The following is a 13,746-nucleotide window of genomic DNA, read 5'->3' as shown; positions in this document are numbered from 1 at the left end:
CCCCCCCAGTGAGCCTGATTTCCAGCCTCTTTGGGCAATCACTACTCTAGGATGTAACCTTCCAACATCCTGACCCTAGAGTTTTCCACTCAGTCCTTACACTCCCTATCCGCACTCACAGATCCCCGTGCCTACCAGATGCTTGCCCGACTCTGGCCCTTCCCTGCTCACCCTGCGTGCCTCAGTGCCCTCATCCAGCTCTTCCTTCCTGGGCCTTCCCCCTGGAGAACCTGCCCCTGCCTCATCTTTTTCCCCTCCACAGCCCCCTGAGCGTGGACCTGGAGCGCTATTATCAGACCGAGAACGAAGATGAGAACCCCTTCATCTGCTCCCAGCCTCGAGAGAATGGCATGCGCTCCTGCAGGAGCGTGCCCACCCTGCGTGGGGAAGGGGGTGGCGGGCCCCCCTGTGGCCTGGACTATGAGGCCTACAACAGCTCCAGCAATACCACCTGTGTCAACTGGAACCAGTATTATACCAACTGCTCCGCGGGGGAGCACAACCCCTTTAAGGGTGCCATCAACTTCGACAACATCGGCTATGCCTGGATCGCCATCTTCCAGGTGCGGCAGCATGGGTGCTGGGAGGTTCCCCAGTACAGGCTTGGAGCGGTTGTTTTCAGGGGTGGGGTGGGGTCAGAGCCCCTGGAGGAGACTGCAGGAGACTTTAGGGGGCCCAGAGTCAGCCTGCCCCTCTGCCACCTCCCCAGGTTATCACGCTGGAGGGCTGGGTCGACATCATGTACTTTGTGATGGATGCTCATTCCTTCTACAACTTCATCTACTTCATCCTCCTCATCATCGTGAGTGATTCCTCAGGCCCTCGAGGGGATGGGGGATCCTGGGGAAATGGGTCGGGGAAGTCCAGAGAGGGGACAGCTTGCTCAGTCTGAAGTTCTAGCTCTCGGGACGAGGCCCATTAAGACGCAGACAGAGAGGGTACCTGTCAAGTGCAGCCAGGAGGAAATGCAAGATCAAGGCCTGGCTCTATCACTTACCACCACTTACAACTTTGAGCAAGTCATTCCTATGAGTTCCCCAGCCCCACCCTGAACCTCTGTTTCTTCATCAGTAAAATGTGTGCTTCTCAACCCAGAGTGATACCACCTTCACAAGTAGCAAAAAGTCATTTTGTGTTTTTACCAGGACTAGGAAAGCCCTATTGGCACTTTGTTGGGGAATAGGTGGGAGATAGGAAACATCCTGAAACATCCTGCAAAGCATTGCCCCCCTCCTCCAAATTTCCATCATTTGGTGTTGGGAAACACTGTGTGATCTCTTGTTCCTTCCAGCTCAGAAGTTCCAAGACTTAATGAGGGCAGAAGACAGAGACAAAAGTAGCAATATTTAATAGTTTAAATCACTACCATTCACAGTTTAACAATTTAATTGCTTCTACTTATAGCTACAATTTATTGAGCACTTACTATGTGCCAGTCCCTGCTCTAAGAGGTTTTTATGTGCTGGTGCATTTAATCCTCACCATGATCTTATTATCGTCTCCACTTTACAGATGAGGAGACCAATGTTTCCTCATTTGTTTGACCCCATTGTGGGCTTTGCATGTGCTGTGGATTAATCTCGCTGGATGGGGTGTCGCTACTAATGTGTGCTGTAACAGCTGCTGCCTACTGACTTTTCATAGTCCCTGGGGGGTGGCATGCAGGGCGCAGGGCTCCAGCTCCTAAATAAGAACTATGAACTTCAGAGGGCTTGGTCACCAGGCTAAGTGGCTGACACTGAGAATTCAACCCCAGGCTATTGAGTCCAAGTCCAGCCCTTTTTCCATGTCATCAAGAAGCCAATGACAGAGCCAGACAGAGAGACAGATATTGAGAGGAAGAGATTAAGATCCACTCAGGATTTAGGACAAGCTCCAGAGAGAGGTGGAGACAGAATAAGGCAGCTCTGGGTGCGTAAGAGATAGCGGGTAGGTTCTGAGAAAGAACCAGGCCTCCAAGCCGCCCTTTCCTGCTCCTGCGGCATTCCCTGGTGGAAGCGTGGCCACGCTAGAGGCCTGTTCCCATCTCTTACCAACACCTGAGGTGGCAAAGCCAGTGCTTCTAGGAAGCCTGGTTTTTTCACTATGCTGCTCTCTCTGGGCTTGGGAGATGGGGAAGGAAGCAGACGGGGAGGTAAGGGGCCTGGTTTCCACCTTCCCACACACCCCCTGAAAAATCTTTCCAAATAGCTCCCTGGAATCACACTAGTGGAACTAATTATCATAATTACTAGGACACAAGTTAGAAAAAATTTGCTTTGTCACCATAAATATTCATTTCCTTCATTCTGGATTATTGTCCAAGCAACGGCTATCCCTGAATCCTGAGGAAGCTGAGGCATGGAGGTGGGGATGGGGAAGGCAGAGCGGCAGCTTGCCTAGTCTGCAGGGCTCAGGGTTCAGCGCAGCAGCTGGCTGGGGGAGGGGAGAGGCACAGGGAGAAGGGATACAGACACAAGGATACTGAGGCCCCGTAGTTAAGGGTTTCTCACTCAAGGTCACACAGCTAGAATTGGGAGCGAAAGCAGGAGGCTTGTGAACAAGGTTTCTTGCCAGCATCTCAAAGGGCTATGAAAACCTCATGTCCCCAAGTCGCATTCATTTCCCATTTTCTCTACTCCTTGTGGGTACTGGGGTGGGGTGTTCAGGATCTGTGGATGGGCACGTTTAGAAGAAGGGAGTTTGGGAGACGTCCTTGCAAGGTAGCATCAGGATCACTAGGAATGCCTTGGAATGCCATAGAACTTGGTTCAAGTCTTAGCATTATCTGAATGAACTTGGGCAAATTCCTTAAGCCCTCTGAGCCTAAATTTCCTCACCTGTCAGATGAACAGAATAGAAGTATTACCTCTTGAGAGGGTCGTGAGACTAAAATAAGATAATGCTTGGACAAGTATTGAGCCCAGCACCTAGCAGCACACAGGAAGTGCTTAGTACTTGGTGGCTGGCACTGCCATTCCCTTTTCTTCAGGACGTCTCCTCTTGCTGTCCCCACCCCAACAGGTGGGCTCCTTCTTCATGATCAACCTGTGCCTGGTGGTGATTGCCACACAGTTCTCAGAGACCAAGCAGCGGGAAAGCCAGCTGATGCGGGAGCAGCGTGTGCGATTCCTATCCAATGCCAGCACCCTGGCCAGCTTCTCTGAGCCGGGAAGCTGCTACGAAGAGTTGCTCAAATACCTGGTATACATCCTTCGTAAAGCAGTCCGCAGGCTGGCCCAGGTCGCCCGGGCAGTGGGTGTGCGGGCCGGGCTGCTAAGTAGCCCAGCGCCCCTTGGGGGCCAGGAGCCCCAGTCCAGCGGCAGCTGTTCGCGCTCCCACCGCCGCCCTTCCGTCCATCACCTGGTGCATCACCACCACCACCATCACCACCACTACCACCTGGGCAACGGGACGCTGCGGGGTCCCCGGGCCAGCCCGGAGATCCAGGATAGGGACCCTAATGGGTCCCGCCGGCTCATGCTGCCACCACCCTCAACACCTGCCCTCCCTGGGGGCTCTCCGGGGGGTGCAGAGGCTGTGCACAGCTTCTACCATGCTGACTGCCACTTGGAGCCAGTCCGCTGCCAGGCACCCCCTCCCAGGTCTCCATCTGAGGCATCAGGCAGGACTGTGAGCAGCGGGAAGGTGTACCCCACTGTGCACACCAGCCCTCCACCAGAGATGTTGAAGGAGAAGGCACTTGTGGAGGTGGCCCCCACCTCTGGACCTCCCACCCTCACCAGCCTCAACATCCCACCTGAGCGCTACAGCTCCATGCACAAGCTGCTAGAGACACAGAGTACAGGTGAGAACTATGGGTGGGAGCATGTTGGTGTCTTTCACCCTAGGACCGGGTGGTGTCCCAGAAAAGACCAGGGGTCTAGAGTCAGAAGGACTGGGCTTGGATCCCCATTCTGCCAGTCGCAGCCTTGGGACCTTCAGTCAGTCCCATGGCTTCTTTGAGCCCTAATTTTCTCACCTGTTAAAATGGAAATTATAATTCTCACATTGCAATAATAGCAATGACCATCATGTAATAAGCACCTGCTACATGCTCTGCTCTGTGCTGTTTGCAATAATACCTAACAGTCGCTGACCGGTTGCTATGAGCCTGTCACATGCTTTGCAGGCAAAATCCTTTTGACTCCTCCAAACAGTTTAGGTAGTAAGCCTTCTTATGGACCCCATTTTTCTGATGAGAAAGAGGAGGCTTGGAGAGCTTGCATGACTTGTCCCAGATTGTGCCATTGGTGAGGGGTGGACTTGGGACCATCTGACTCCGAGACCCATGCTCTATGTGAAGACTCCCTTGTTGCAGGGCTCAGAGGGGAAATGGTGTATGACTGTGTCCAGCACTGTGCCCCACACCACGCAGGCTCTTGTGAGCACGAGTTTCATTCCCTCCCCACAGGGACACAGGGGGTCTGGCGCAGCAAGCCCTCAGGGGTCTGTTAGTCTGATGGATAGAATAGCCGCTGTCAGGGGAAGTGAGATGCTCACTGCCTGTGGGTGTCCCCAGGCAGGCAAGGGTGGCAGGCCCTCTCCTGCAGACAGACTCACTGTCGTCACAGCCCAGGGCTTGTATTTCAGGAAGGATTTGGCACGTGGGAGAAGGTGTATTTGTGGGATGTTATGTGGGGACGTGGGCTGGGACAGGAAGGTGTTATCACAAAACACAGTGCGAAATGTTCTGTTGCCAACTTTCCCACTACCCCGCCACGTGACCTGAGACAGGTGCATGCACACACGCAGGCACATTTCAGTTCCCTCCTGTACAAAAGGCAGAGCTATGACCATCATTGTCAGTGGGCCCTTATGGATACCCTCCTATGTGCATTTGGAAGGCGAAGCAGTGTATGATGCCTGCTAGGGGCTGGGCCCTTAGCTTGGTGCCTTTATGTACCTGCTTTTCCTGGGTGGCCCCTGAGGTTCCTTTCAGCTCCCGTATTTTATGATCAAAGCTGATTTTAAATGGACATTGACATCTTAGGATAGGTCACTATGTGCATGCGCACGTACAGTCTGGTATGTGGGCATGTATGCACAAACGTGTCCAGTGTGCATGTGTGTTTCCATGCACCTGCCATTCATGTGTACGTCCATACACATGTTGATGTGTGTATGTACATGTATATGCACACAGAAGTGATGCTTTTGTCTGGTGTGTATGCATGCCCATGTGTGCCCATGCCTGGTACATGTACATTATGTGATGTGCATGTGTCTGTGTACACATATATTTGGTTATGCCTAATGTGTGGTATGCAAATAATATGTGCATATAGACAGTACATGTGTTTGTGCATATGAAGTGTCTGTCTTGTGCACATGTACCTGCATATAGTGTGTGTGTGTACATGAACACATGTACGTGAGTGTGTGTCTTAAAGATTCTTTGAAAAATGCTACTCAGAGCAGTGTTGGTGCAGGGCTGGCTTCCCTGGGATGGAGAGATGACCTAGCCTACTTGCAGAAGGCTCCTAGAACATAAAACCTGCCCAGGACCTCAGAGGCCATCAAGACTACCTGCCTGACCCTAGAGCAGCAGTGACTCTCAGTAGGATGCTCTTGGTGTTTGAGGGCATTTTGTTGCTCAGAACTGCCCACATTGCAGGGCATTCAGCACCCCGACCCACCCTCGGAGGAAAGGGCTACCCCATCTAAGAAATCCTGGAGCCTCTAACCTCTACCCTCCTGTCCCAGGCGCCTGCCAAAGCTCTTGCAAGATCTCCAGCCCTTGCTTGAAGGCAGACAGTGGAGCCTGTGGCCCAGACAGCTGCCCCTACTGTGCCCGGGCTGGGGCAGGGGAGGTGGAGCTCGCCGGCCACGAGATGCCTGACTCAGACAGCGAGGCAGTTTATGAGTTCACACAGGATGCCCAGCACGGTGACCTCCGAGACCCCCACAGTCGACGGCAACGAAGCCTGGGGCTGGATGTGAAGCCCAACTCTGTGCTGGCCTTCTGGAGGCTGATCTGTGACACCTTCCGGAAGATTGTGGACAGCAAGTACTTTGGTCGGGGAATCATGATTGCTATCCTGGTCAACACACTCAGCATGGGCATCGAGTACCACGAGCAGGTAGGGCAAGGGCATGGTCCCTGGGGCTGGAGACCCTCTGCCTCCCTCCCCTTCTATCCCCTGGCTTCAGCTTCCTCTCCATACTGCTAGTTTGCAGGCAGGGAGGACTGGAGGGAGATGCAGCAGTGCGTGAGGACTCATCAGAGGGTGAAAACCAGTGGATGTCATGCAGTCTCTGAGTGTGGAAGTTGTCCAGGACAGGGACAGTGTCTGAGTTGGGCGTGTGCTATCGGGAAAGGCTTCCTGGAGGAGTCAGGCTTTGAAGGATGTGAATTAGTGACAAGGATCAGATGTGGGCAAGGCTTCTTTGGAGGGACAAGTCACTGGAAGAGGTGTGGGTCTTTGGAGAAGATATGGGGGGAGGGGAGGTGTTGGGGGGTCCCTTAGCATTCACCTGACTCAATAATTAGGGTCATGACTGGCTGCAGGCAGAAGGGGCCTGGAGGTAGGGGTGAGGAGCGGAGGACTGGCGGCCGCGCCCAATGGAGCCGAGGCCATCTGCTCCCGGCCTGTGTTCCACAAGCCTGACTGGGAACAGGGCGCTAGGTGGATGAGAGCGCCCAGTGTGGAGAGGGGACTTGAAACCTTTGTGTCTGAGGAATCATTCTAAGACCAAGATGTTTAGTCAGAAGAAGAGGAGGCTCAGCAGGGGCAGGCGAGCTGTCTTCAAATATTTGCAGGGCTGTCATGTGGAAGATGAAGCAGGCTTGTTTTGTGGGGTGACGGCTGCAAGCCATGGGGTCTGGGCTGAGAGGGAGGAGGCTGCCCTCACTGTCAGACTGTGCAAAGACTGAAAGGGTGGCCTAGGGGGCCCACAGACCCCCACCCCTCACACTGACTGGGGGTGGGAGCAGGAACCATGGGGTCCCACCACTGAGTCTGATTGCCTCCCCCACAATGTTCCTCTTATAGACAGTCCTCCCCTGCCAGTGTGGCCTTCCAGGTCACCCCCTTGGCTGATCCTTGGAGAAGGAGGGAGGCAGCAGGAGGCAGGTGCTGCAGTTCATCCATGGGCCCTTCTGTGCTCTTCTCTCCTCTGGGTTCTCAACTTCCTAGGGCTCAGGCAGAGAGCTGGGTCACCAGAACCTGACCTTTCCTGGTGTGGCACCAAGGCCGTGTGCTTGCCTGGCTCCCCTCATTGTGGGTAGAGGCATGCAGGGGCCAGAGGTGTGGACGGGGAACCTGCATGGGTGGGAAGGGGTAGGGCGACTATGAGACAGGGTCTGGGTCTGGCTTGCCAGTGACCACGGGGGAGGGAGGAAGTGGGGACCTGAGTTGAGGCTTGGGGATCATAGGTCCAAGCTGGGGCTGGGTAGATAGGAGATATTCATTTTTCATGGGGTCAGAGGCCATCTCCCTCACCCCACTGACCTCTGCCCACAGTGTTGTGAGCACTCAGCTCTTACCCCAATTACCCTGTCCAGCCAGGTGTACCCAACTCCCACCCTCCCCCATCACCGTCACACCACATTGGCACCCCTTCCTCTTGCCTCAGTGTCCCCCACCCTGACTCCCTCCCTGTGGAGGTGAGATGCAGGGGCATGGCAGGAAGGATACCAGCTGCAGCGCCAGCAGGTGGGGAGCATGGCACTCTGATGGGCGTGTTGCGTCTGGGTGCATGGGGCGTGGGGGTGTAGACACTTGCCTGCTCAGCCAGCCTCCTGGGGAGAGGTGCTTTGCTATTCCAGGCTGGTGGGGGCAGCATTTTCTGCTGCCAGGACCCAGATGGTGGCAACCCCTAACCTCCTTTTACCCTGGCTCCCTGAGTCTGAACCTCAACCTCCTCTTCCTCACCCCAGTTCTGTCTGTGGTCAGTGCCCATCCCCCAGGGGTTACCCCCTCAGTGTCTTTTGTGGGGGGAGGGCAAGGGGCCCATCAAGTTTTGCCCAGCCAGATGCTCTTGGTGGAGGCTTTGCTCTACAGAGAAGCTGAGTCACAGAAACCAAGGGCAGCAAGAGGGCTTTCAGTTAGACATCAGGAAGTACACCCCCTTGGTGAGAAAGTAGAAGCGATCATTCAAGGGTACCTCAGCATCTCCTTGCCTGAGTTCCTGAGGAAAGCAGAGGATGTCCCCTCAAGCCCACAGTGGCAGGGAGTCCCCACTCAGTGGTAGCACAGTGTCTGCTCCAAGGAGGAGTTTGTTCCAATACCTGGTTGCTGAGAGCCCCCTAGGGTTGAGTGGGAGTCCCCAGCAGGCCAAACAGATGACTGACTCCTGCCCAGCAGTCCCAGGGGCCGCGGGGGTGGTGAGAAGTCCCAGAAGCAGCCATGGTCCTGTGCTTGCAGGCACTGCAGTGTGAACCTCCCGCCATCTGGGCCCTGGAGCCTGAGCAGGTTGCTGGGAAGCTGGGAGGGGGGCTAGTAGGGAAGTGAGGAGACATGGGGGGCCTAGAGACAGAGACCTAGAGGGGGAGGGGGAGACGTGGGGACAGACAGAGATGTGGATGGAAACACAATAGGAGAGATCGTGGGAGTGAAAGGAGGACACGGATGGGGCACAGGGGGCAAGACAGAGCCCTGAGGGAGAGTGGCAGATAGAAAGACAGGAGGATGGAGACCAGAGGGACAGCGATATAAGGGGGTGATAGAGACTCAGGGGGAGGAGGCAGAAACAGATGGAGACACAGACATGTGGCAGAGGCAGAACTATGGAGAGGGAGCTGAAGGCAGAGACCAAGACCTGGATACCGACGACGAGGGCAGACAGGGCAGGGGTGAGGAGCCGGGCTTGGGTGGAGCCTCACAGACTACAGGAGGGCGGCAGAGCCAGGTGAGGAAAACGCTGAGGCTCATGGTTCCCCTGCAGAGCCCTTAAGGGGGCGATTGTGTCCCTCAATCCAGTATTGATCGGGCTGGGTGGGGGCGGCACTGGAGAGGGTGTCGTTGGTGCTTCCCTGGGGGAGGAGCCAGCTCTCTTCCCTGCCAGGTGCTGCTGCCCTCCCACACCTGTCCTCTCCACTGTCACCTACCTTACCCATCATTCAGTTTTCCTGCTGGGGACAGTGATGCCCCTCATGTCCCTGTCTACCAACGTCTTGGCTGAGGAAGCATGCATGTTGTCAAACCCCTCCCCTCCCAAGGGAGGCCACATGCTGTCCACACTATCCTCCTTTTCTGGCCACTCAACCCACCAGCTGATGGAGAACTGGCAGGACTGGTTTGTCCAGAGGGGACGGGTGAGGGTAATAAGGACATAGGACACTGAGGAGGGAGCAAGAGTATGCTCTGATGGAGAGTGAGCCTACATGTGCCCCATCCACTAGGGAGCAGCACGTGGGGCAAGGAACTTCCTGTGAATTTCCCATCCATCCATCCATCCATTCATCCATCCATCGCACACACTTTTCCTGTGTGTCAGAGCTGGACCTACGCAGTGTCATACTGATAAATGTTTAACAATCAGCCCTTAAGAAAGAAAAAGGAAAAGAAAAAGAGATCCTGGTTTGTGGTTTTGTAGCATTTGCCAATTACCATGGTGTAAATGCTCCCACCTAGGCCCATTTTAGGCCACCCCTGCGATGTCACTGAGTGTGGAGCTGCAAAGAGGTGTGCACTGCTGGTTCTGTCGAGCCGGTGCAAGACAGCTCCAGCACACTGCTGGGCCTGAGGTGCTTCATCCTTCCTCTCAAAGAGGTCACCAACAAGTAAATAGTCACATTTGCTTGATTAGTACGAGCTTGGGGAGGGATGCACAGAGGCGCAACCCGTGACTCAGACTGGGGAAGGGATTCAGGGAGGGCTCCATGTAGGACATGACCTTGGAGCTGAGTTTGAAGGAAGAGCACGACGTAGTGGTGAAGAGGGGGGACAGGGCACAGTGTCAGGGAGGGCCAGGGGCACCAGGCACCAACGTGGAGAGGTTTATAAGGAGTTCAAGGCACTGGGTAGGGGCTGGAATGAGCAAATGATAAGCGATGAGTTTGGAAAAAACTCAGGGCCAGGTCCTGAGAGGCATAGATGGAGTTTGGATTTTATCCTGAAGGTAATGGGTTTCCAATAAAGGTTTTAAGCAGGTCAATGATATGAGCAGGTTTGTGTTCATGGAAGTCATGTGGGGGATAGAAGGGAGGGAAGGGAGGCAGGAGGCCAATGAGAGAGCTGCTGCAGTGGTGTGGGCAGGTCATACATCTCTGTTCCTGGAGATGGAGAGGAGAGGGCCAGCAGAGCCAGCAGGTGACTGAATCAACCCCGATTTTGTATTTGAAGAGAGGAGGCAGCATGAATGGCCCCAGATTTCTGCTTGGGGTGGGTGCACTGGGTCTTGGGCAGATTTGGACTGGAGGACAATGTATACAAGATGCCCATAGGACATCCCGGTACCTGTCCAGCAGGTGGCTGGAGCTCAAAAGAGAGGTTGTCTGCCAGAACCTGTCTCTTCCTGAGTCTGCATGAGGGCGAGGCCACTCCAGGAGGCTGGGGTGGGGGGGTGCCAGGAGGAGGTCTTGGGAACACAGGAGCTTCCTAATCATTCCCTTCCTGGCTCTGGACTGCTGAGGGCAGAGGCTAACCTCAGATTCTAGAAGATAGACAAGAGCATGTGGGAGAAGGGAAAGGGCATGCAGCCCCATAGTCTCCTGGCTGCAGAGCAGAGAGAGGGAGGGTCCAGAGAGGGTGGCCTTTCAGGCCAGGAGAGGACAGGGCAGGTGATGAGTTTGCTCTGGGCCCATCCTGTCACTCTAGATACATGCCCAGAGAGGATTTCTATTTATAATTGAGTGAGGTCGGCTGTTCAAGGCGAAGGAAGCTGGGGGTGGAGGTGGGGGGGTGTCCAGATGTGGTAGGCCTTAACTTTTGAGAGGATTCACAGGCCCCTTTTGGATTCTGCTGAAAGCTGGGGACACTCTCCCCAGAAAACACATACATGCATAGACACCCCAATTGTGACCTTAGAGAGCAAGGGTTTTTATGGACATCTTCCATTCCAAATCTATTCCTTGGACCTCACAGGAGTCCTTTGCCTCCAAGCAGAGGAGCCCTGGCTGAGAAGCTGGGGCTGGGGTCCAAGCAGGACTTTGGGGGATGGTTCTTTTGCAGCTGCCCAGGCCCCAGACTTTCAAAGGACCTCCCTACGTGGGAGGAAGAAGGGTGCTATTTTGGAGATGGCCTACTAAAGGGGTGCTCACTTGCCTTCAGGCATCCTCTGGCTCTAGGTTCCCTCCAATTCAGCAAACATGGGAGCACCTCCTATGCATAGCCCCCTAGAACAGAATAATGGAATGACAGAGGCAGGGACAGAGCCAGAAGCACCCCGAAACTTAGGGTCTCATGGAAAAGTCATTCCGCTTCATGACAGATTATGCCAGATGCTGTAAGGGAGGCTTCTGGGGACAGAGAGAGGTGCTTAGCACCCAGGTGGGGCATTTGGAAGGGCTTCATGAAGGAAGTGACTTTCGAGATGGGCCTTGAAAGAGAAGTGGGATTGGCAGCAGCTAGGGCTAGGAGCCTAGAGATCCAGGTGGAGGGGTTAGGGTGAATTCTGGAAGCCTGGTTTGGAAATGCACAGGGCAGCATAGGACACTCTGAAGGACAGTCATGTTGCCTCCCACCCCCACCCTGAGGTGTCTGAGCAGAGTTGAAGGAAGCCTGAGATTCCATTAGGTGCAGGCTGGGTGGGGGAGGGATCGGAGGCTATTTCTGTCCTTCAGATCAGAGACAATGAGGGCCCCAAGGCTGGAGGTGGCGGGCAGAGGGAGGGAAGGGGGAACAGCATCTGATTGGCAGGGTCTGCAGTGGGCACCTGCTGCTGGAGGGATGGCAGGCAAGCCTGAATCCTAGATAATTCCCAGGCTCCAAGACAGAATCCTGGAGAGTGAGGGAGCCACGAAGTCAGGGAAGGACAGGTTTGGGAGAGGAGGTGAGAGGGTTTGTTTTGGACATGCTGCCTTTGAGCTGGCCTTGGGCCACCCCGGGAAGGCTCTTAGGCAGGCTGGCTCTCCATGTGAGGAACCAAGCTCTTGGGGGAGATTGTTTAGTGTCCTCTACACCCAGTGACAGCTGGGAGGGGGAGAGATGGTGGAGGGGGAGCCAAGGGGAGGGGGCGGGTGCAGATTCAACTCAGGGCTGTTGGCCTGAGAGGAGAAGTGCAGCCCAGGAGGGCAGGAGTGGCCACCAGCCCAGGATCAGGGAGGTCAGAGCAGGCCGGCCGTTAGGCAGGAGGGCTGGCCGCTGGCTCAGATGCTGCTCAGACATCCAGTAAGAGGAGGGCTGGGAAGAGGGTCCTTGGAGAGAGCTGCAGAGGCAGGGCCCAGGGTCCGGGTCTGAATGGGCCTGGATTCACATGCAGGTTTCTGCTGTTCGGCAGGGGAAAGGAGGTTGGAGGAGTGCAGGAACCTGGGATAAGTGATGGAACAGAATGGGGCCCAGGGGAGCCTGGGGGATGGGAGTGCGATGGAGGTGCAGGTGGAGGAGTGGCTGGCTCCCTTCCAGGAAGGGAAGAGAGGAGTAGGCTGCAGAACCAGAGCTGCATGAGGGAAGGAGGAAAGTAGAAGCCAGGTTGGGAGTGGGGACAGGGGCCGAGGAGAGGGATCGGTTTGGGGCAGCTCCTGGGGGAGAGAAATGGGACATCCAGCAATAGAAGAGTGTCAATAAAGGTGTACAGCAGCTATGGAGCCCCCAGCAGGGCATCACTCTGTCCCGTCAGCACAGGTTTGTGACTAGCAATGCTCAGCAATTCGACAGCTACAGCAGAGAGGCAGAGGAGGTGGGGACTTACCTGGACTGGGACTAGGCAAGACAGAAGCCTTCTAAGGTTTGTGGCATGAGTGCAGCCCTTGAACAGTCCGCTCTGGGCTCTGCACTGTGAGGCTGTCCTGGCAGGTGAGGGGCAGGGGCCAGAGCTCCAGGCTTTTCAGTCCAAGGGGCCTTAGGTTAGCTGCCTCCAAGCTGAGAAAGCACTGTGCCTACTTAGCTTGTGTATCTACTTGAGGTGGCTTCAAGGAGCTAATGGGAGATTGTGGGGAAGGGCTAAAGCCTCCCCCTACCCCTTTTGTTAGGAGGCACTGGGGCACAATGACATTCCAGCAGGCAAAGTTCCAAGCTGGAGAGCGTCCATGGGGATGACAAACGTCAAGGCCATGATCTACACGATGAATCCTATGGCGTTTCCTGGAAACCTCCTGCCATATAGGTGTCCCCTGACTTCCCACACCTCCTTGAAAGGAGGAGGAAGAGAAGGGAGGTCCCACTGACCCAGTGACCTTTACCCAGTCACTCTGGCCCCTTGGAACACCTCTCCTGACTATGTGGGAGCAAACAGCAGGCAGGACTGTCAGGAGCAGAGGTGAAGTGAACTGAAGAGTCAGAACGGGGGAGCAGAGATTTCAGGGTCAGTGGAGCAAGGAGCGAGGAAGCTGGGGGTGGGAGTAGCACTTTGGCAGTGCTGGGGTGACTCATGCAAGCCCCCACTCGGCTCTCGCCTGGCTTGTCCACCCCCTTGAACCTTTCCTGCAATAGGCACATGACTGTCAGTCGAGCCTGCTCTCGGGCCTCCTGCCTGGACCTCTGCAGTATCCCCTAATTGGTCTCTGTTTCCCGTCTCTCCAGGCCACCCGCACGCTGCCACCACTGCAGCTAGATTAATCTTCTTAATACACCGCTTTGCATATCTCCAACCTACTGCCCACCCCCAGCCCCAGAGGCCTCAATGGCAGCATGTGGGCAGAGGCCAGCCCAGCCTGAGTCGTGG

The 13,746-nt window shown here is 55.2% G+C and overlaps 1 protein-coding gene across 7 annotated transcripts in view; it reads left to right on the top strand.

Moving 5' to 3' along the window:
* Positions 1 to 13,746, top strand: part of CACNA1G (calcium voltage-gated channel subunit alpha1 G) — a 61,329-nt gene that overhangs the window by 10,774 nt on the left and 36,809 nt on the right. For all 7 annotated transcript variants that reach the window (XM_090291475.1, XM_090291476.1, XM_090291472.1 and 4 more), the window contains exons 6-9: positions 263 to 563; positions 710 to 802; positions 3,004 to 3,787; positions 5,686 to 6,062. In XM_090291475.1, coding sequence (XP_090147601.1) covers positions 263 to 563; positions 710 to 802; positions 3,004 to 3,787; positions 5,686 to 6,062 — 1,555 coding nt within the window. The remainder of the gene's footprint in view (positions 1 to 262; positions 564 to 709; positions 803 to 3,003; positions 3,788 to 5,685; positions 6,063 to 13,746) is intronic.

The sequence above is a fragment of the Furipterus horrens genome, unplaced genomic scaffold, assembly GCF_987537825.1.
Source record: "Furipterus horrens unplaced genomic scaffold, mFurHor1.1.pri manual_scaffold_11, whole genome shotgun sequence".
NCBI lineage: Eukaryota > Metazoa > Chordata > Mammalia > Chiroptera > Furipteridae > Furipterus > Furipterus horrens.
The sequence above is the reverse complement of the archived record's forward strand: the minus strand, read 5'-3'. Positions and strand labels throughout refer to the sequence as shown.